This window comes from Protopterus annectens, chromosome 7.part0 (assembly GCF_019279795.1).
Source record: "Protopterus annectens isolate FY-2018-M chromosome 7.part0, PAN1.0, whole genome shotgun sequence".
Classification (NCBI taxonomy): domain Eukaryota; kingdom Metazoa; phylum Chordata; order Ceratodontiformes; family Protopteridae; genus Protopterus; species Protopterus annectens.
The window spans coordinates 125,293,852-125,317,188 of record NC_056739.1 but is presented as its reverse complement, the minus strand read 5'-3'; the positions used below and the strand labels follow the sequence as shown (position 1 = coordinate 125,317,188).

The 23,337-nt window shown below is 42.0% G+C and overlaps 1 protein-coding gene across 1 annotated transcript in view; it reads right to left on the bottom strand.

The window, feature by feature from the left end:
- UHRF1BP1 (UHRF1 binding protein 1) overlaps window positions 1–23,337 on the bottom strand; it is a 1,147,688-nt gene that overhangs the window by 394,697 nt on the left and 729,654 nt on the right. Inside the window, exons 10-12 of the mRNA XM_044076560.1 lie at window positions 9,917–10,084; window positions 8,933–9,087; window positions 6,048–6,189 (exon numbers count right to left, since the gene is read on the bottom strand). Coding sequence (XP_043932495.1) covers window positions 6,048–6,189; window positions 8,933–9,087; window positions 9,917–10,084 — 465 coding nt within the window. The remainder of the gene's footprint in view (window positions 1–6,047; window positions 6,190–8,932; window positions 9,088–9,916; window positions 10,085–23,337) is intronic.

Below are 23,337 nucleotides of genomic sequence, written 5' to 3'. Positions count from 1 at the left end.
GTCTCAATGTTTGCAGTGAGATAAATAGTTGAGAAGAAGATAGAGATGAGAAAAGAATCCGACTGGGCATTCCTAAACTTGGAGGAAGCATATGACAAGGTCCCAAGAAAGTTGAGTTGGGCAGTACTATGGTGGTTCAAAGTCTCAGAAACATTGGTAGAATTAGTGCAGCCCATGTACAAGGGTCCAATGACTCTGGTATGAACAGTGTTCAGTCACACAGAGGGGTTTTCAGTGGGAGTGTGCCAGGGTTCAGCTACGAGCCCACTGCTGTTCATACTGGTGATGGATTACACTAGCAAACCGGTTGGCGGGGACAGATCAACAAAGCTGCTGTATGCAGATGATGTGCATTGCAGGCAGACTCTGAGCAAGAACATCAGCAAAGGATAGGGGAATGGAACACAAAACTGAAGTCACATGGGATGAAACTACGCACAGAAAAGACAACGGTAATGGCAGCAAATTGGGGAAATCAGAAGAAACGGAGAATTGAGACAGAAGGGAAGATAGTGGAACAAGTTAATAGCTTCAAGTACCTGGCAGAGGTGGTTGAGGAGAAGGGAAGTCAGAATGAAGACGTCAAAGCTAGGATCAGAGGGGCTTCAGACAAATGGCATAAAGTCTTACGTGTAGTGAATGGCAAAAGAATGCCAAAGAAACTGAAAAGTAAGGTGTGCAAGACAGTGCTGTGCTAGACATGGAAATTAAGTGCTTGAGAAGGGTGGTAGGATGCACACTGTGGGACAGACAAAGAAATGAGGACATAAAAGCAGAAGCCAAAGTAGCTCCAATTGCAGAAAAGATCAAAGAGAACAGATTAAGGTGGTTTGGACACGTGCAGAAAAGCAGAAGACAATCTAGTGAAGAAGATTTGGGACAGACAGGAAGGAGCTAAGAGGAAACAAGGACGTCCAGCAAAGAGGTGGATGGATTGCATGAGAGAAGATTTGCGACAGTCAGGCATGCATGTTGAAGATGGCAGGAGTGTGGTGCTGAATCGAGAGAGCTGGCAACAGTTAACACGATATCTGACCCCATGTAGAAAAATGGGAAAAAGAGCATTGATGATGATTACAATTACATAAAAAAAATCCGCATTGCAGCTCTCTGGTACAGACGGAAGCCATGACTGCATCCTAGACAACCCAAGTTTAATCACTGGCTGGCTGTTAGAAGATCCTGGGAGGATGAGAAATGAGCAGCTATAACTCAGCTATCTTGCAGAGAGGGCACAGTGGCTCCAAAATGGCTTTCCTGACACTCTTGTATTATAGGCAGAAGCCAGAAGCATTTAAAGCAGATACTACTTTCTGAAAGGATGTGCACTCTGGCCACCCCAAGCCAGTAGTGGAAGCCATTCTCCTTGCACATGAGGAGTAATGCTTGCATAAACACAAGGGCACTGGTAGTGCCTGTGGTGACCCTGGTCTGCATGTTATCACCAGAAGCAAGGATTAGAGCCATAAAGAAAATGCCCTCAGAGCTCACATCCTAATTTATATGAAGCTTCTGTGGAGGCATGTACCACATGGTTTCCTCATCTAGAGACAAGCATGATTGGGCCCTAGTCTGGGGGGGGGGGGGTAAGCCAGGCTTACCTGGGTGAGGGGACAAGGCTGTGTGGACCAAGAGAAGCAACTGTGAACAGGGATACAAAAAACTCATGGCTGCCTCAATGACATCTCTTCCCTCAGATGGGACTGCAACAACAGCTTGAGTCCAGCAGCTGAGGCTTGGCGATTAACAGGTGTGAGGTAAAAAGTATCTAAAACAACTCACTGTATTTTTGCCAACAAAACGTCATTAAAAACTGTGAAATACAAAACAGTGCTTTTATGTGTAGGGTTTTGCTCCTCACACCCCCCTAAACTACACATACTATCTCCATGATAACCCAACACCAACCAAAGGGCAAAGCTCAGGAACAGTGGATCACTGCCAGTGCAGCAGCATGCAGTGAATCAAGTTCCATAGACATCTACACAAACTCCATGACTGGAAACCTACAAAAGCCCAGAGACACTGAAGTAGTGCCGGTGCAGTATCAGACAATGCATTATTTCAAGAACTCGATAAAAATCCAGCAACATTAAATCTTTGGCAGTGTGCTATCATACATTGCTTGCACACACACACACACACACACACACACACACACACACACACACACACACACACACACACACACACACACACACACACACACACAGCTTCACTTTGTTGTGTACCGATGCAGAGGTATATACACATGGTGTACAGTGTATTTGAAAATCTCAAACGGTCAACACATTGCTGCATCATATCTGTGTCCAAAATGATCAAATAGCAACAATAACGAACTGTCACATCACGGACCATCCATAACATTGAAGAAATGTTATGAATGGAACATGTTAACATCGCATATAAAAGAAGCATGTTGCCCATGAATGTCAGCATGTACTAAATGCAATGGCTCAACAATGTACGTCAAATAAGTACGTCACTCCAGGATTAATTAGAGTGTGTTACAGCACTTTAAAATCTCACAAAATGAAGGACTTCCGAAGAGTGGATGGTTATGTCTGTGGAGGGGAAAAGCAGGCGGGTAATAAAATGTACTAGGCACGCAGAAGGAAAGTGCGAGATAAATATAAAGGGAGATGCGTCACCATCCACCCCACGTGAGGGAGAGAGCAACTACTTAAAGCCACAGCCCATGTTCACACATCAGATCCAACAGACGTTGGACTGCTAACTGGTAGGGGAAATGTTAAATTAATATCCGAAAAATAATTTGATACACCTGCAGTAGTGATGGGAAAGTGCAATGTTAGCACTGTCGTCACAGGAGGGCATGTAACTGTCCTCCAGAAAAGCATTACTGCAAACTTTTAATAGACAGCGTCATCAGAGGAGGCCCATGCAACTGAACTCCAGAAAAGCATTACTGCAAACTGTTAATAGACAGCGTCGTCAGAGGAGGCCATGCAACTGTCCTCCAGAAAAGCATTACTGCAAACTGTTAATAGACAGCGTCGTCAGAGGAGGCCATGCAACTGTCCTCCAGAAAAGCATTAGTCCACACTGTTAATAGACAACGACATCAGAGGAGGCCATTCAACTTCCTCCAGAAAAGCATTAGTGCAAACTGTTAATAAACAGTGCTGTAAACAGATGCAAGTTTATGTTAATTTTATATGTTGTCTTGAAGATATTGGCATGTCAGTTTGGCACTTGAAATCTGGTCAGTTTCTGTTTAAGCTGCAAACAGATAGTGCAAGTAACTGTACAGTGTTGTTACTACTCTCTGCCAAAAATCTGATTGACATTTGAAGTGGAACTGTGTGGATGGCTGATGGCACTTACCTTGGTGGCGCTACCCCCTAAAGCCAGTTAAACACTATACACAGATTTGTCACATATGCTGGTGGGCAGAACTTATGCCTGTTTTTGTTTAGTACCACAACAACCAAGTCATATAAAGTATACAACAAGCTTAGCATTTTTTAATGTGCTAAGACTGGGTGTTCGGCTGTTGTGTAATATATGCTTAGTGATTTTGAGCCAGCAGCTCTACAGAAGCATGATGAGAAACTTCCAGGATGTAACCTCAATGGGATGTTATTTCTACTTGGCACAGAATGTATGGCAACAGGTTCAAACTTCAGGGTTATCCGTTTTGTATGGCAACTGTACAGTACAAAGTCTTGGTCAAAGAGCTGACTGCACTCTATTTTCTTAAACATATGGAATTACATGTTGTGTATGAACTGCTAAAACCTTCATTTTCTTCTGATGCCACGATACTTTTTCGGTATTTTGAGGAATACTATTTATATAAGAAGTCAGAGTCACTACTAGAGGTGGAATATTCTCTCACTTTGCCCATTATTTCTTTCAAGACTGTGGAGTGCATACAAGCCTAACAAGCATAATTTTCCTTGTATACAGCATTTAGTGGAAGTGTGTCATCATTGCTTCAAGTGTCTGCTTGGATAAAGAGTTGTAGACCTTAGAGCTGTCATGTACACTATGGTGCAGGAGCAAAACAGGGTGGATAATCAAAGGATGCACTTACAGGCAGCTGTTCCAGACACACTGAGAAGGAGGTGCAGAAATAAAAGAGAAGGCATTCCAAATGCTACTGGAACACCACAGTGATTATGGCTCATAGGTGTGTACTAGGCTAATGGCCCTGGAGCCTTTACAAGCCTAGCCCATAGGATTACCCTGGCATTGTGCCACCCAACCTTAGTTCCCACTGCCTCTGTCGAGTAAAGGCAATGGAGTTATCCCTGGAGTGAATTTTCTATTTCCCATCCACTCATCAAGATTTCTCTTGAAAAGGGCCAGTGAGGTGCTCTGCTTGACATGTATGGGAAGTCTATTCCATAGGTGGGCAGTCTCTGGGCTATGAACCTGTCCCTCCAGCATGAGGTTGAGGTTGAGGTCTCTGGAACATGTGGCGTGGAGGGATTGGGATTTCTTTAGATGCAGCATTTCTAACAGAGCTGGATCAGACATGGCTTTGTAAGTCAAGCAGAGATCACCTCTAAGTAGGCGATATGAGACAGAGAATAGTTGGAGTTCAAGTCTGTCCATATAGGACAAATGTTTAAAGCCTAGGATCCTCTTTGTGCGGCCTCTCCAGTTGTTGCAGGTGTTTAGTGAGGTACATGCCAAATGGGGCATTGTACTCAATGATTGGCCTAATGAGGGAAGAGTAGAGGGAGACAATGACCTCTTTGTTCCTGGATGCAAAACCCTTAGCAATGAGATGGCGTTTATGATTTTCTGAAAACCTTGCTTTAAATATCACTGATTAGTATGTCCATGTAAACATTCATCAGTTTTTCAACTGTTCTTTGGAAATGAATACCCATTTTCTCATTTGGATTAGTAATAATCTTTTGCTGAGCACATAAACATTTTTACTGATACCTGTTATTGTCTTTAAAGCATGTCTCTCTCAGATGGGGACAGTTTAAGATTTACTATTGCACAATGTTCTCAATGGGATGTTGGATGCTTGACTATATATGGTGAAACATGTTTTCATTTCAAATCTGTGCCCGCACTTTGGGAGTCTCATATGCATTCACAGGCATCTGACGTTATGAGTGTAGTGCGAGTGTGCCATGTCCATCCGTACTTGTACTGTCAATTTCGTATTGACAGCAGATACAATCATACACATAGATATGTCTTTCTGTTTTTACACCTACATGTGTTGTTAACTTTTACGTATGACAAGTATGAATTATTGGACAGATTATATTTTTGCCTTGCTTGTTGAGTGTGTTTGATTGCGTCTTTATCACCACCACCTTGCATGTATGTGTTACAGTATATCTTCATTTCTATATTTCTTATAATTTGATACATAAAAGTCTCATTATTAGCTGCTTTAAAGTCAGCCTCATGTGCTGATGCACTTGAGAAGCTATGAGTCAATGTTTTACATTGGTCATGTGGTTTGCAATGTTCTGACTCTTCTAGGTTATCAAACACACCTACACACATACAGATCACAACATCAAAGCTGAGAAATGGCATCTAGCAGTTAAGATGGCAGATGCATGCAACAAAGGCCATAGACACCACCCTGCTTTTACTCAGGAAGCAGTACCTGCATTCACTTTGTGTCACAGTTTAAATGAAAGCAATGCCAGGATGTTCTACATGCCCGGACACCACTCCACTAGTAAGAAGATGGCAACATAACTAAATGTTTTAGTGACAGCAATTGCCTTCAATCCAGAATCCTAACAGCAAAGGAGCCAATATATCTGCCAGTGGCAAGTGGGCTGGAGGACAGGCAATTAAAAATCAGATGTCTGTTCCCCTCAGGTAGGGAATATGTGTACAGAACCTATGTATCATGTCAAGTGAAACCTGGCAAGACTCTCCCAATGACAAGGTCATGTAGATAGCCACAAGCAAGTAGCTGCAAACACACTCACAGCCAGTGAAGCACTCCAATGAATAAGGTTGGAAACTATGGAGTTGTATAAGCAAGCAAATACAGAGAAAGGGTAAAATTTCAGATTTTAGGTACTTACCAGCAATTTTCTGGCCATCAGGAAAGTAATATTCTGTAAACTCCATGTGTATGGCTGAGATGTTGGCAGGAAGATGAAGAGACTTCCTATTACAAGAAAGCAGGGTGGAGGGTTTCTTACCATGATGGCCAGCTGTGGACACCTTTAGAGAGGGAGAGAGAGAATATTAACTACAGGGTTTAGCCACTATGCAAGAAAATAGTCAGTTTAGCACGTGTACAGTTTAAGCTAATTTTCATGACAAAAAACAAATAAAACTACTTTCTATGTATCCATTATCCAGAGTAGATCACCAGTAATGAGCAGAATTCGAGGGTGGGGGTGGGGGGGGTAAACTTACACTACAGAGAACCAGTTAAACAGTCAAACCTGAGTGTCAGTGCTATTAATGGGCAGTTGGATAGTTGGATTTCAGACTCTAACAGTCCTTTAACTCACAGTTAGTACCTATATATGTAAAAGCAGTGGTAGTGCAATGACCAGTCGGTGAGGAAATCAAAATGGCCATCAAGAAGCATCAGTGCTCATAGTAGCTACATGCTGCAAAGACATGAGTCGACCTAGGCATGCACACTGTACGCTGCATCGATCCGTTACAAAATCACTTCCTTGGAGCAGAACTGCAGTTTGCAATGTTTGGTAGCTGCAGAAAGATGACAGAGTGTGGCAGGCAGTAGCATACATGTCCCATCTACACTTCTTTAAATATACATTTAAGAAGCAACACAAATCTAGAAAGCACAAGAGAGGACTGTGGTGAAAGAAAGATTGGACATGCTATTTGCAAAAACAAAAAAAAAACGGAGGGGGGCATATGTATGACTCCCAAATATGCAACAAAGTCTAGAATATTTAGGATTTTTGCCTGAAGTGTTTGCATAGATACTTTTATATCCCAAGCAGACTCCAAAGAATTTTTCCTCAGGTTGATGGAAAATTTTGGAGGTGTGATGGGAAAGAAAGGAATAACTGGGAATATATGTTTTGGGCATGTACTAAGCTTGATAGACTTTAAAATTTCTCTACAGAGTACTCTATCGGGAATACTTGGTGAGAAAATGAATGCAACTAAGGAAATTAATTTTTTGAGCTGGGATACAAAATCTGAATTGCCTAGACATAGTAAAGCCTTTTTAAGTTTAATTCTGATGGCTGCTGAAAAAGCAATTAATAGAAAACAGAAATCAAAATCTACAACTATAGTCAAAGTACTGAATATTGTAACAGAGACAAAAGAACAGGAAGTGGTACCTTTAGAAATGGTAGGAGTAAATCACATAGAAAAATGGAAATTGTGGGAACAATACGTACAGAATACATGCTTTGGAGGAGGAATGAGGTTTAAGAGAAAGGAGGAATGTAATGTTGCTTAGATTACAGACTACATAACAATATACGTTATGCATAATGTTTGTAAATGCGAACTTGTTAATATAGTTTGATTCCTTTTGCACACATCACAAGTGATAATTCAATAAAGGTGTTTAAAAAAGGAATGGACTGCAATCTACACATGGCTTCAAACATATGCCAAATTGGCAAAAGGAAATAACACGCAGAAAAAGTGTAAAGGAACATTTCAGTTCAGAAGTGTTTAGAAAATACTGTTAGGAAACTAAACAGTTCAGCCATAATGGTACTGCTTCTTGGTCTAAAATATTAATGTTTTACTATGTATCCTATCCTACATCAAGGGGCCATGATGGATCCTATGCTATACCTAGTGAACTATGACCTGAGGGACCACTGTAGATCCTGTACTCCAGTGAGAGGCCACGGTAAACCCTATGCTACAGTGATGGAGCTGTGGTGGATCTTATGCTGTAGTGAAGGATCACTGAAGAACGTCATTCTACAGTGAGGAACTACAGTGGATCCTGTGCTATACCTAGTGATCTACTCCATGTGGTACTACTGTGGATCCTGTACTCCAGTGAAAGGCCACGGTAAACTCTATGCTACAGCGACGGAGCTGTGGTGGAGCTTATGGTGTGGTGAAGGATCACTGACAAATATTCTACGGTGAGGAACTACAGTGGATCCTGTGCTATACCTAGTGATCTGTGCCATGAGGGACCACTGTGGATCCTGTACTCCAGTGATAGGTCATGGTAAACCCGCTGTGGTAGACCTTATGCTGTAGTGAAGGATCACTGACAAACATCTTTTTACAGTGAGGAACTACAGTGGATCCTGGTGCTATACTGAGGACTCAGCACAATGGCTCCCAAGCTCCACTGATGGATCAGTTATGGATCTTGTGATAAGATGAGTGATCTCAGTGGTTCCTAAGGGAACAATGACAGTACCAGTACTTCAGTGTAGGACTGGAAGTGGATTCTACTCTCCGATAAAGGCACAATGCAGCTGAAGCATTGAACTCTATACTGGAAGTGTAACACAAATGCGAGTCCCCCAACTCCCTAAAAAGTAACCTTGATTAAACTTAAGTACGGTGAATGTCACAACTTGCTATAAAAAGTTAAGTGTTTAAAAAAAAAGGTTAAGGATTTTTGCACTCAGCGGCCCTGCTGCTTATGTACACCATCTCTGAGATCACTGTACTTTGTATTACTTTGTAAACACTCCATAATCATGTTTAAACTAGTGGTGTTCTGAGGATTGCAATTATGGTCCTCACACTGTGTCCACAAGCACCTGCTGTCTTGCTAACGTTCCCTTGTTTATTCCTGTTCACTTAAGATCCTTCCATATGTTGCTACAAATAAACACATCTCACCTTGACTGAAGTGTATTCTTATGCAGGAAAGTTTAGGAAGTGTCATCGTAACACAAGCTACTCAAAGGTTGTCCGAAAGATGTTTTCACATAGAGAACAGAGCAACTTACTGCTGTAAACAGAAGTGTAATGGAAAACCACTCACCTGATACACATCAAGGTCATCCACTCGAATAACAAGGCAACTTGATCGCAACCTGTTCCACTGTGGCTGCAAAAATCCTAATGCAGGAGGAGCAGATGGATGCCCATTGGTTTTATCCCTCTCTGGTGGACTTTTTTTGGGGCTCGATAAAAGATCTAGGAGGAAAAAAGTAAGAATAATGCATTAATTAAACTGCTATTGAAGTGCTTCTTCAGGACGACTCATTTTGCAGAAATCAGTTATGAAGGGGGTCCCTTCCCTTCCCAAGATCGAATGCTTTTAAGGTGGAAAGCTTTAGTATTAGTAACTTCTAATTTGGGTGAGCAGTCTTAATGGAAATTAGATGCAGGTACATCTGGGATTTTTCATCACACATGAATTAAAATCATGCAACACAAGGTAAGCAGTCTGCAGTGAACGTCACATGGATGGTGGATAACATGCGGAAAGTGGAGAATTCAAGGAAAACAGATGTCAATCTTCCTAAGTACAAGACACAAGTAAGTCCACACCTGAAATAAGTGCACAGTTCTGGAGGCAGTACACAGCTGGTGGTGAACATGGAGCAATGAGTCACTGTAGCTGGAAGAATTAGACAAGTGGTGTAAGAAGGCAGGATAAAAGCACTCAGCCTGTGCACTCTGTGGGAAACAAGGCATAAGAAAAGATTGTGTGGGCTTACCACATTTCAATAAATATAGAGAGTAATATTAATAAGGAAGGGGAGACATGGGCAGAAGCTAGAAGGTGAAGACTTATCCCTAACATATTCACAGATAAGGTGGTCGGGCTTTGAAATGAGCTGCTAAGAACAGAATAATGCTGAACTGCAACACCCAGGCTTTATCGACCCATTCTCTGGCCTGGATATGCTCTGGGGCTGTGCCCACCTACCCAATTCCTTCCTTGTTCACTTCAGAATTATTTAACACCACAACAAATTAGAAAGGGTGGGTGAAATGCTTTCAGCTCAGAAATGCTTACCTTTTTTAATAAAATGCACATCTGCTGCTAAAGGGTTGGCTGATGCACTGGCAGTTTGCACTTTATAACTCTCTACTTTAGCCTGGAACTCCTTTAGAAGCTCCTTTGCCCATTTGCTCCTTCTCTCCATAGCATCACAGTGCCTCTCCCAATGTCGACAGCTGTCACCTGCAAGGTCAAAAACAAAGATCATTTTAACTACAGAATATTCATGTGTTACAATAAAATTTGCTTCAAAATTCAAACTGGCTTACCATATCTGAACATCTCATGTACCTTGGAATGTTTTTGCTATATCATTTCCTGGTTCCCCCTTCTTATTCTGACTGCTTATAAACTAGAAAACCAATGGTCCCATTAAAACGTATGTGGTCTCCTGGTCTAAAATAATCCATGACAGTATGTGCAAAAGTCAATTGCTGCCCTGTACTCCTTACAATCACTAGCTTCTAAGTAGTTTACATAACAGTAACTGGCCATAAGGCAGCACCCCCTTATGATACTCTCCTCAGCATTCATAATTAAAAGGAAAGTGAAAACAACACAATCATTCTCCATGCTTAATAAAATGCATGCAATGCATAAGGACTTCTGATGCAGTTCTAATATGTTGTTTATATGCAAAAATGTTTCAAAAGCATAACAGTAGTTACATAAATACACTTTAAGGAACGAGTCTTCTGGAAGAAGTACCATCAAGATATATGACCATGAAGTTTGACAATCCATTGCAATTGTTATTTTAAGTTATTATATTCAAAGTCATCCATCTGTAGCATTTATCCCCGGGTCTCTGCTGAAAATTGGCTACATTCCAAGTCGGACTTTCCCGGTTAACAAATGTTAAATAAATAAACTTTTATGTCAGTATAGCAGAAGGTGATCCTTACATAACAGCCAGTGACACAAAAATGTCAAAACAGGCAGCATTCAGTTCCACATGCTCAATGTCAACTACAAAACCCAAGGCTCAAAGTCAAATGCAATTTCTAATGAAAATGCTAAAAAGCACAATACCTGAGCCAGCACTGTGGCATAGAAGGCTAAAGTTCTAACTACGGCCATCTGGGTTTGATTAGCAGCTTGGACATCTGACACACTGGCAGGGAGAGATGGGCAATCCTATCCCAGGGGAATTGATATTCATGTTGGTAATCCCTCGCCCATGATGAGAGGAGTACTCCTCGCACAATTCCAGGATGGGCGTAGGTGAGGACAACAGCGCATGTCACAATATATAAAATTCCTCCTCTTCACAGAAGCAGTTGATGGTGAGACCCCCAGGGTGCTCTTAAGTTCCACACTAGCCCCAGCTTGCAAAAATCAGTGTTAGTGCCAGGAATGAAAGATGGGGCTGGGCAACCTGACAATGGATGTGAGCAATGTGACAGAAGACTGGAAAGTATGAAGCAATAGAGGGCAGGGGGTGTAAAAAGCACAAAACTTACTGCAGCACAAAATGTGACAGAAGACTGGAAAGTATGAAGCAAAAGAGGGCAGGGGGTGTAAAAAGCACAAAACTTACTGCAGCACAAAATGGAAGATTGGTCATGCTTACCGCCATCTCCTAAGGCTGCCAGAACTTTAGAAGGCCTTCATCTTGTTATGCCTGCAAGGACGACCAATGCAATATCAAAGGAACCAACTTCACAGTAATCCTAATTCCAAAGCCAGGTGGATTGTGTGCGATGGTTAGCACAGATGGATTCTTAGTTCAGCTCCTTCCTGATCCCATGGCATAGAGGAATAAAGCCTTGATTACAACTCAGATGGCCAGACTTTGACTAATTTGACTAGTGGTTCAGATGCTGTAGGAGCGTATTAGGATAGGGAGGGACTGAATGACCAGTATCAGCTTGCCCATCATGGGATGAGCAGCTGGCTAGTCCAGTTGCTGAACATATAACCTAGCAAAGGCTGAGTGTATAGCAGTGCATTGCATCAGCCAGCATGTATCAGAACACATTGAGACAGCCATATCAAGCAATATATGCTGTAGTTGAGGTTAGGTATATGCATTACTGTGCATATACAGAGCCTAGTATCAAATACTGTCTTGCCAACCACTACAAGGCCTAAGTAGTTAGGCCTTATAAAAATCTCTAGAGGGCTGGGTGTATGATGGCCTACCATGAAGAGTTATTGGAAGAACAAATGGGATAAATGGGTCTTGCCCAACATGAAGAATGAATGGGCCCATCTGGCCATGGATGGGCTGATAGCAAGTGGGTATAATAGTAATAATAACAATAACTGAAATAAGTTCAAATTCATACAGGACTGTGATCAAGCTAGGACCACGTTACAATGTGCTTTTTGATCTTCTTTTCCATCTGCTTTTACCGTTATTTAACCTCTTCCTGCTATTTGTTCTTGCGTAATTAGCACCTCTCACCGTTTTTTTGTTTTTACAAGAAACATCTTTATTAAATTATCATGTGTGACACAGACAATCTTACATTTATATAAATGAAAATAAATCATAGATGCACAATCTGAATTGCAAGCATTACACCTTACAAACTGTGCCGACACAACTGTAGCTGCAAACATACATCACTTTTAACATATCCAGTCATTGTTAGTCAACCACTGCATAGCTCATTCAGATTCTACCTTCTTTTAAGCATCTTTCCTCCTCTGCATGTAGTGGTCTAACATTTCCATTTTTCCTATGTAATTTACTCCTACCCTTTTCTAAAGATCCCAGTTCAAGTTGTTTCATCTCTGTTACTATCTTTGTTACTTCTAGTAAAGTTAGCTTGGACTTCAATTTCTATTTTCTAGTTATTGTTGTTTTGGCAGCCATCATAATCAGACTCAGCAAGGCCTTACTAAGTGTAGGCAATCCCAGCTCTGTTTCGTAGCTCAAAATTATTTCCCTAGTCACTCCAATTTGCTCACCCAATATCTCCAACAGAGCAGTCTACAGGGAATCTTTAAAGTCGGCCAACTCATTACACTCCCAGAAAATATGAGTTACCACTTTCTTCCCCATCACACCTCCAACATTTGCTCTCTACCTGAGGAAAGATTCTTTGTAGCCTGCTTGGAATACAAAAACATCTATGTTAACACTTCCATTCAAAGATCCTAAATCTTCTAGACTCTGTTGCATAGTTAGGAAACGTATACATATTCTCCATTGTTTCTTTGTGAACTGCTTATCCAGCTTCTCTTCCCAATGTCTTCTGTTTGATTCTTATAGTTATGATGCAATATTTTATATGCTCTACTAATTATTCCTTTCTTAACTGCCACTTCTGTTCTACATTCTACTAGGAATTCTACCAGTGCTGGTCTTTTGTTAAGCCCCCCCCCCCCATTTCCTTCTCTTTGCCTGTACTCTGATATCAATCCTTCATATGGAACGCAAGCTCTCACCTGCAGTCCAAATAAGTTCTTAGCATCTTCCAGTTTTATTACCTTTCCCTGTCTAGTTATTTGCTCCCAATACTTTGGTTCCTTTGCCATTTTTCTCGAATATTCTCCCACCCCCTCTTGCCTATTGTCTGTACCCCTAACTGCAGTCTCCTCTATCGGCAGAATCTCCTTTCCCATATTGGCTTAGTTCTTGAAATGCCTTCTGCTACTTTATGAATATAATATTCTGTGTGATTATTGTTGTTCTCCTTAAAGGCCTGCATCGAAAATCCCAGTCTCTCCCTGTTACTTGAACTTCCCCCGTTTCTTCATCATATCTTTCCATTTTCAATTACAGTTTTCTGCTTGTAATGTGTATAGGAGCCTTAACTGTGTTGCTCTGAAATGCCACTTCAAATCGGGTGATCTCAATCTGCCTGCTCTGTTGGGGGAACAAGCTTATCCCACTTGACTCCTGCCATATTTCCCTCCCAGACAAAATCCTTCAGCTCTTTATTAATTACTATCCACAATTTTTCCTCTGGTTGATAAAAATATGTTTGACCTGTACATAACGCTTCTTCTTTCGACTTTTCCCGGTTAGGGGTCACCACAGTGGATCACCTATCCACTCATGATTGGCAGTGGAGTTATACAGTGTCGCACTCACGCCTAGGGCCAATTTAGAGTATCCAATCCACCTACAGCATGTCTTTGGGATAAGGCACTAAAAACATTTTAACTGCTTGTATCTTACTATCAATATCCATATAACAGAGCTTCCATTTTCTCAATTTTTGTATTATCTTTTGTTTGGTCTCTTTCCACACATCCTTAGCTGCCACTCTGGAATCATTTTTAATCCATACTTCTAAATACTTCCTTAGGTTCATAGGTAGGTACTAGGCTATCTGCCCGAAGGCATTTATAAGCCTAGCCAGAATGTGTTGGTTTTCGCTGCACCCTTAGATTAGTTCCCTGTGCCTCTGTCCAGCAATGCCACTGAAGTGATCACCGGGGTAAACTTTGTTTCCCTTTTATCATGTCCCCATAAATATGGCTATTACTGAACCAATTCTTTTGTGGTTACATACTTTACCACTATTGCTTTTATTTTGGCTTCATTAATTTTATATCCTGAAAAGTTTTGAAATGTTCTCAATATGTTCCACAGCACTGTAATATCCCCTTCTGGTTTTGTTGGGTATACAATAATGTCATCTGCAAATAGAGCCAGCTTCTCCTGACTACCATACCAACTATATCCTTGAATTTCTAAGTCCCTTATTTTCTTTGCCAATGGTTCTAAATATAATGCAAACAACAAAGGAGAGAGAGAGGACACCCTTGCTTAGTTCCTCTTCTCAAGCAGAGATCATCAGAGAGGACCCCATCCACTTTAATTTTCACCTCCGATCCCCAATATCTCTTCCTAATCAACCTTAGAATGTTTTCAGGAAATGCAAATGCTTCCATTGCCCTGCTCATAAAGTCCCAGCTCACTCTGTCAGATGATTCTCTGTATCAAGACCCACCAACAACGACATTTTCTTACATTCTGCTTCCCTCTGGATCATCAATGTTCTGTTAATATTGTTAAATGTTTGCCTCCCCTCCACAAAACCACACTGATCCATATCTATCAATTTTGGCATCACTTTTGCCATTCTTTTAGCCATTATAGACATAAACACTTTATAATCATGGTTTAGTATTGAAATGGGCCTGCATGAAGCTGGATATGATGGATCTTTACCCTCTTTAGGCATTACCATTACCACTGTTTTCTTACAGGATGACAGTACTTCTCCTCCTCTTAAAATACTGAGGAACAAAGCCTTCCAGATCTTTATCAGTTTTTTCCCTCCTAGTTTCTAAACCTCCACTGGAATACCATCTATTCCTGGGGACTTTCCTGTAGATTGGTTATACATCACCATTTTTGTCTTATCTCCTCCTATCCTGTTAGTAATTGAGCTTCATCTACCACTAACCTTGGCATATTTCATTCTTCCATAAACATTTCCATTTGCACCTTTTCTTGATTTCCATATTTCTCTGCTTTATACAGACTTTCACAGAATCGTTGAAGTACTTCCAATATTTCTACAGGATCCCTGATCTTCCTTGCTATATGCTCCCTAAGCTTGATGACAGCCCTTTCTATTTTCTGTTGCCTGATTCATTGTGATAAAAGTTTTTGTGGTCTAGGGTTATTACCAAAAACAGTTGCTTAGCAGCAATCTTTTTAAACTCATGCACATTACCGAGGTAATCCCTTAATTTCTCTTTAGCACTCTGCAGTTGCTCCTCTTCTTGTTCTGTGAGATTCCCCCTATTCTGCAGTACTTTAACACTTGTCAGTCCCTCTAACTAATTCTTGTTATTTTTTAACCATGTCTCCCTTGCCTTTATTTCCACCCTATTTTTAAATTCCACTTTAATTTTATCCCACTCCCTAGCTGTATTTTCAGGAGAAGTTTCTATCTTCTCTAATAGCTCCAGAATAATTTCCACTGCCCATTCCTTAGATTCCTCTCTTTTCAACAGATAGGTGGGAAAGTGTCAGTGTCTCATTTTTATTTCATTACTCTGTGTTTTTATTTTAATTATTATTGGCACATGATCTGAAATAGTTACTGGGTGTGTATCCACACCTTCAATTAAATGCACATGTTCTTGTGAAATGTACATTCTGTCTGGCCTAGCCCACTTTTTGTATCTTGGAGAATAGTATGTAAATTCACAACAAACTCCTAGTACTGAATTCACATCTTCCATGCCAATTGTTTTCATAAATTTCTTTAAAAATCTACCCTCCTTTGTTATATTTTCCCTTCTGGGCCTCCCAGACACATCTTCACTGTTGCAAATTAAATTTCAGTCCCCATCTACAAATAATATTCCTTGCTGAAAGCTGATTATTTCTCCCAGAATTATTTATGCTCCATTATTGCAGTTTTCAGTGGAATGACATGTCAGTGTAATCTTCCTCCTTTGCCAGTAGCCCCTTAATACTATCGATCTTCCATCCTTGTCTTTTATAATTTCGTCTATCACTACTGGAGCTCCTCTTGAAGTTAACATAAGTACTCCTCTTTTCCTTTGCCCCAGGTATTCTGCTGAATAACCATCCTGAGAACCTTTCTTTATCAAAATTCACAAGTTCAGTTCTTTCCAAGTGTGTCTCCTAGAGCATAGCTACTTGCACTCTACGTTTTTTAGCATAGTTCAGTACTCTTTCTTTTTTGTATTTATCTGTGAGACCATCAACATTTAAACACATTATACAAAGAATCGTGTTCTTAAGGGATTATTTTTCCCATCATTTTTGTATAACAGCTTTTTTGTTAAATGTATGGTTCCAGCTTTTGTATTCAATACATGCACCATTTGGCAGGTTATTTTTTTTACAACTGTTTCTTTTTAATCTCCATTTGAGCCTATGTCACATCTTTCAGAATTTTTTGTTTTACTGAAAAAAAAACCTTTAAACAAAAACACACACATCCCCTAATACCCCTGTAAAACCTAAAAACTTAATAATAACACAAAACTATGTACATAAAAAGAACTAACATTCTAAAATGATAGCCACACAGTACCTTACACTTTTCTATCCCCAATGAATCCCCCTAGTCAGTCTGGGGGCAGGGAGAACAGGGGGTCCCACATGAATACCACAGTAGGTGGGCTTACCATCGCCAAGAAGAAAATAATCACGCAGTCTACAGGCTTTAAGACATGCTATTCCCCCTTAAGGGGCGACGGCCAGAACTTGACATCATATTAACAGCTAGAGGTGGAGATTTTAGAGTAAGGAGAAGGGAAATCCTAGTGGGGCAGAGGAGGGAGGACAAAGTATGTATTACTGCCCATGCCATCAGCTAGCTCATGCCACCCCTGCTACCAGGCTTTCCTGAAAACACTGGAGGGGATAAATGTATCTCCAAACACCATCATACTAGGTGACTTCAATTACCCTAATATAGACTGGGAACACTACTCAAGCCCAAACACCCTAGCCCAAAAGTTCCTGGAATTCATAAACTCAAATGCCATGGAACAACTGGTCACCATAACCACAAGAGGAGAAAACATACTTGATCTCATCATCACGAACATGGGAGCACAATGTTCAACATCGGAAGTATACCCCTCACTGGTGAGATCAGATCACAAACTAATCTCGCTGGAGGTCCTCATCCCACCCCCACCTGAAATAAAAAAGACCACAGTGAAGAACTTCTCGAAAGCCGACTTCACACTTCTAAAGACTAGTGTGGTCTCCTTTAAGGCCCCCGAGCCGGCGGAAAACAGTACCCACGCCGCTGAATCACTTACAAATGCCTTCTACCAGCACCTACAGGACTGCATGGATAAAGCAATCCCAAGCAAAACAAAGACTCTTTGTACCAAAGGCAAGCGTCCAGTCTGGTGGACCCCAGCCATAAACAAACTCTACAACAAAAGGAGGAAGCTACTACAAGATAGAGCAAAATCCTTAAAAGGTAAGACACCTTTGATCACTACAAGTAAAAAACTAAGAGCTCTCATAAAATCATCCAAAGCAAACTTTGAGAGAAAAATAGCTAAAGACTCAAAAGACAATCATAAGGCCTTCTTTAGCTATGTTAGAAACCTGGGAGGAAACTCCCAGATATGCTCAGAACTAGTTCAAAATGATGTGAAGATTACTGATCCTACAGACATTGCCAACATACTGGCTGACAGGTTCAGTGCAAATTTCTCCCCCCCAAAAGGAGAGATATCTATACCAAACGATTGCAGCCCCCCAAACATCTCAAACGCCCAAGTGAGAACTGCTCTCTCCAAAGCAAAAAACACAGCATCCATGGGACCTGATGGTGTCCCCGGCTGTGTGCTCCACGAACTCAACGAGGAATTAAATCCACAGCTAGGACAGCTGTTTAATCATAGTCTCACCTCTGGATACGTACCCAGGGAGTGGCGCACTGCGACAGTGGTCCCACTTCATAAAGGCGGTGCCTCCACCGACCCTGGAAATTACCGGCCCATTAGCTTGACAAGCCTTATCTGCAAAGCCATGGAAAGGATCATAATGGATCTCATAAATAAAGACATAGGGAATTTGCAGACTTTGGATCCAACCCAGTTTGGCTTTGTCAAAGGCAGATCATGCCTTTTAAACTTGGTTGACTTTTTCGAAACAGTCACCAAAGCCATTGATGAGGGAAAGGCAGTCCATACAGCCTACCTCGATCTGGCGAAAGCCTTCGATACAATACCCCACTCGGGTATCATTGAAAAACTCATCAGCTTAAATGTTAACCCATACATCACAAGATGGGTTGCAAACTGGCTAAGTGACAGAACCCACAGGGTCAGAGTTGCTGGCGCCATGTCAGACTCTAAGCCTGTCACAAGTGGTGTCCCACAGGGCTCAGTCCTGGGCCCACTCTTGTTTGGCATCTACTTTTCCGAAGTACAATCAAACACAGGAGAGTTATGGCTGACAAAGTTTGCAGATGACTGAAAACTGGGCGCCGTAGTCAAAAACACATCTGACACAGATATCCTTCAGAAGGGTGTCACAGAAACAGATAACTGGTGCCAGAGCCATGGCCTAAACTTAAATGCCAAAAAATGCATAGTCATACCCTTCGGGAAAAACAAGGTTACCCCTAGCTACCATATAGGTGGCAATCCACTGAGCACAGAAGAAGTTATTAGGGACCTGGGGACCCAGGTTGACAGTAGCCTGTCATTCGACACCCATGTAGCTAATGTAGTTAGGAAGACATTCTACATTGCCCACCTTATCATGAAGGGATTCGCATCTAGATCAAGGGAGGTCATAGTTTCCCTATACTCATCACTCATCAGACCAATGATTGAGTACAATGCCCTATTCGGAATGTATCTGACCAGACACTTGCAGCAGCTGGAGAGGCCACAAAAGTTCCTCACCAAAAGGATAAAGGGTCTCAAAAATCTGTCCTATGCTGCCCGACTGAAAGAACTTCAGCTCTATTCAGTCGCTTACCGCTTGCTCAGAGGTGACCTGTGCCTGACATACAAGGCCATGTCAAACCCAGATTTGATGAATATGCTTCACCTCAATAAATCTAGATCCGTCAGAGCCACAAGGGCGGGAGACTTAAACCTCGACACGGCTATTAATAGGACGTGCTGGAGGGATAGATTCATCACCCAAAGACTCCCTATGCTGTGGAACAAAATCCCGGTATATGTGAGGCAGAGCACCTCGCTGGCCTTGTTCAAGAGAAATCTTGACCAATGGATGGGAGATCGCAGATATACCCCAGGGATTACCTCAGTGTCACTGCTCGACAGAGGCACAGCAAAATAATGGGTATAGTTCCCCATACTAAAGGGGTGGCGTAAGCCACAAAACTATGGGCTAGGCTTGTAAATGCCCTCGGGCAGATAGCCTAGTATAAACCTATGAACCTATGAACCAGAGTAACCTTTCTGCAACTAGGGAGAAATGCCTCAGCTTCCAACAGGATGTGTCTTGACTGCAAGCCATTCCCCTCACCTTCCCCCAGGGCTAGGCAAGCTAACAAAGGCTGGTCGGTCACTTCCAACCCTCTGCCCCAGCTCCTCCAGTAGCAGAGGTACAAACTGAACTCAGATAATCTAGGTCTCCATTAGTAATCCCTCCCCTCTATGCCAAGATGATTTTTTTTTTAAATTTTACCCATATGTTAAATGGGTAAACCCAGTACGTACAAACCTCTTTTCAGGGGCGACCCAGAAGCACTATCTGGTTAAGTGATTCGCTAAGTCACACAAAAGGCAAATGGAGACTGAAAGGAATCAAATCTAGGACTACAGGATGAAGCCAGTTAGCAGCTTAATCCTTAATCATCTGTGCAAAACTGTTAGGCTAATGCCTACTGTGTACCATAAAAAAATGAGCGGTATTGATCGGTACCAAGCTGCAGCAGTGGCTGAAACACGGTAATGTTGAAGTACACTGTCTTCACTGCAGGACTCTATAATGAAGACATATTTCAGCCATTAGTAAAATAAAGATATTTATTGCATGGGGACAAAGAAAGGAGGCTCATCATACATCCACAGAAACATGTTTCTCAAAACAGCACTCCCTTTTAACAAAAGCAATGCAGAGAAAGCACCCTCTCGCTAAAGATACAGCCCAGACAGAGCACATCACTGTTAATGCTAAGGAAGCATCAGAGTGGGAAAGTCATCATCAACTTCTAGGGAAAGAACAAACTATTATAAGAGATGTTACAACTCCAGAAAGACCACCATTAATTTTCACCAGTTTTGCTGCGAAGCTTATTCATAGGTTTATACTAGGCTAATGGCCACTAGGATCCTTATAATTATAGCCGTGCAACCCAAAAATGCTATGCTGCACTAACTGGGAATCAAACACAGGCATCCCACATGGCAGGCAAGAATTCTATCACTGAACTGCCAAAAAGTACAGTTGTGTACACTTACCATAAATGTAGATGTTAAAGTGTATTCATTGTTGCAGTCCTGACTTGCGGGATTTCCTGCTATGGAAGCCCTTGGCCAGCCCAACTACCAGAGTAAAAACCTCCCTCATTATAAAGCTGGTGGACGCCCTACCCTGACATCAGTATGCTTGGGTATAAAGGAAGTCAGCTGACACCATGACATCAGGTTTTTCTTCCCTCTTAGAAGGTAGGAGCCCCCAAGAAGAACCATAAGCAAGGGTCAAAGGTAGTAAAAGGGGGGCTCTGCAGAGTAAACACCCGGGGGTCTTTGGTTAGTGAAGATAGAAGAAGACTACTACTGTAGGTAAAAGGGGGAAGGAGGTAGGGAAAGAAGACTAAAATAGTGAATACACGAACATCTACATGCATGGTAAGTGTACACAACTGTACTACGTTCTTCGTGTTTCACTGTTGTAGTCCTGACTTGTGGGATGATTCTCAAAGCTGAGATGAGGGTGGAAGGCAGACTATGGAGAAAAGAGGATGCCCTACAAGATGGCAATGGCAAATCCTTCTCTTGACTTGGAGAGGGCTGTTAAGTGGTAGTGTTTGGTAAAGGTACAGATGGACCAGGTAGCAACTTCCAAAATGTCTTTGGTAGGAACTCCTTTCAGGAAGGCAGCAGAGGTAGCAGTGGCCCTAGTAGAGCGAGTCTTGACAGCTTCAGATGGCTTCTTACCATGATGGTTGTAACAGAAGGAAATACTGTGAGAGATGCACTTGGCGATCACCTGTTAAGAGACTTTTCCTTTGCTCTCCCCTTGAAGAGAAACCGAAGAGTTGGTCTGATTTACTGAAAGATTTAGTTCTGTCAAGATAGTGTCAAACTTGTCTGTGTACATCCAAGGAGTGATGGATTGTTTTCCACTGGTTACTTGGGGAGGAAAGTGGGCAAGTGTACAGCTTGATTCAAGGATGTGTCCATGACCGCCATTTGGCATAAAGGATGGATTAGTCCTGAGTGATACTCAGTCTGGGTGGAATGGTTCCACTACCATGACAGCTTGCAGCTCAGAGACCCTCCTAGTTCAGGTGATAGCCAGTAAAATGGCAGTCTTCCAAGTTGAGCATTTTAATTCAGCTGAAGCTGCCAGTTCAAAGAGGGGTAGTGTCAATTTTGCTAGCACAAAATTGAGGTCCCATGAAAGTGAGGGTTGTCTCCTGGCAGGTCTTATGTGAACCACTTCCCTAAAGAATTGTTTCATCAGAGGGTGGGAAAAACAGGAGGAACAGTAGGTATGAGGGCTGAAATGGCAGAGGCGTGAATCTTGATGGAAGAAAAGGACAGGCCTCGGTCAACAAGGGTAGCCAGGTAATCTAAAATGGCAGAGATATTGGCTGAGTTAGGATCAAGGCCTTGTTGAGGACACCAAATGGAGAATTTTTTCCACCTGTCTGAGTACAATTTCCTATTACTAGGCCTTCTAGCCTCTTTGAGAATGTTTTGAACTTGTCTGCTTAGGATATACTCCAAGGAGTATTTTGGGGAATTATCCAGGCTGAGAGTTTGAGAGTCTGTAGGTGGAGATGCACAAACCTCCCCTTGTCCTGAGTCAGAGGGTCCACTCTCTGAGGTAAATGCTACACATTTTCATTGGATAAACTTAGTAGCACAGAATACCAGTGCTGTATAGGCCAGTCTGGGCCTATCAGAATGACCTTTGGGCATTCTTCCCTGATTTTTAGGAGGATCAGTGGAAGAAGAGAGCAAGAAGAAAATGCATAAAGGAACATGTGGCTCAAAAGGAAGACAAAACAGCATCTGTCTTCCAGGCTGTGTTCAGTTTGCTCCTGGAACAGAATCTTTTCAGTTGAGCATTTACTTTGGTGGCAAACAGGTCTATCTGTGGGGATTCCCATTTCTGGACTATGCTGAGAAATGTTTCCCAATGCAGATGCCACTTGCGAGGAATCCATCAAGTTTCTGCTCAGATGATCTGCTGGACTGTTTTGAGTCCCTGGGAACTACTGCGCCATGAAATGCAACCCCCAAAAAGTGAGCTCTCTTCCAGACCTGCATCGCTAGTAGACAGAGTAAAAGTGGGTGCCCCCTTGTTTATGGGCCACATGACTGTGGTGTTGCCTGTTTTGACAAGCAGGACCCTTGGACTCCACTAATCTTTGAAAGCTACCTGGAACCTTTGCACTGCCATCAGTTCTTTTCAGTTTATGTGCTTTTCTCTGAACTGATTTTCCCATCTGCCCTGAGACTGAAGATGTTGGAAATGAGCCCCCCAGCTGTCTCTGAAGCATCTATGGTTAAAGTTTGGCCCTAAAGAATAAACCTGAAGGGGAGACCCAAGTTCTGGGCACATGTCTGTGTTCACCATGCAAATTCTTCCTTGAGGGAAAGGATCAGCTGAATTTTTGCCTCCGGGGAATAAGTGCTGGCACCACAGATTCTTGAGGTATCGCTTGAGTTTCCTCATGTGTAGCCCGGCCACAGGGATCATAAGGATAAAAGATGCCACGTAGCCTAATGCTCTGATGAATTCCCTGGCTGAGAGGTATGGTCTCTGCATAAAGTTTTGGAAATACTGAGTCAAGGAAGAGACC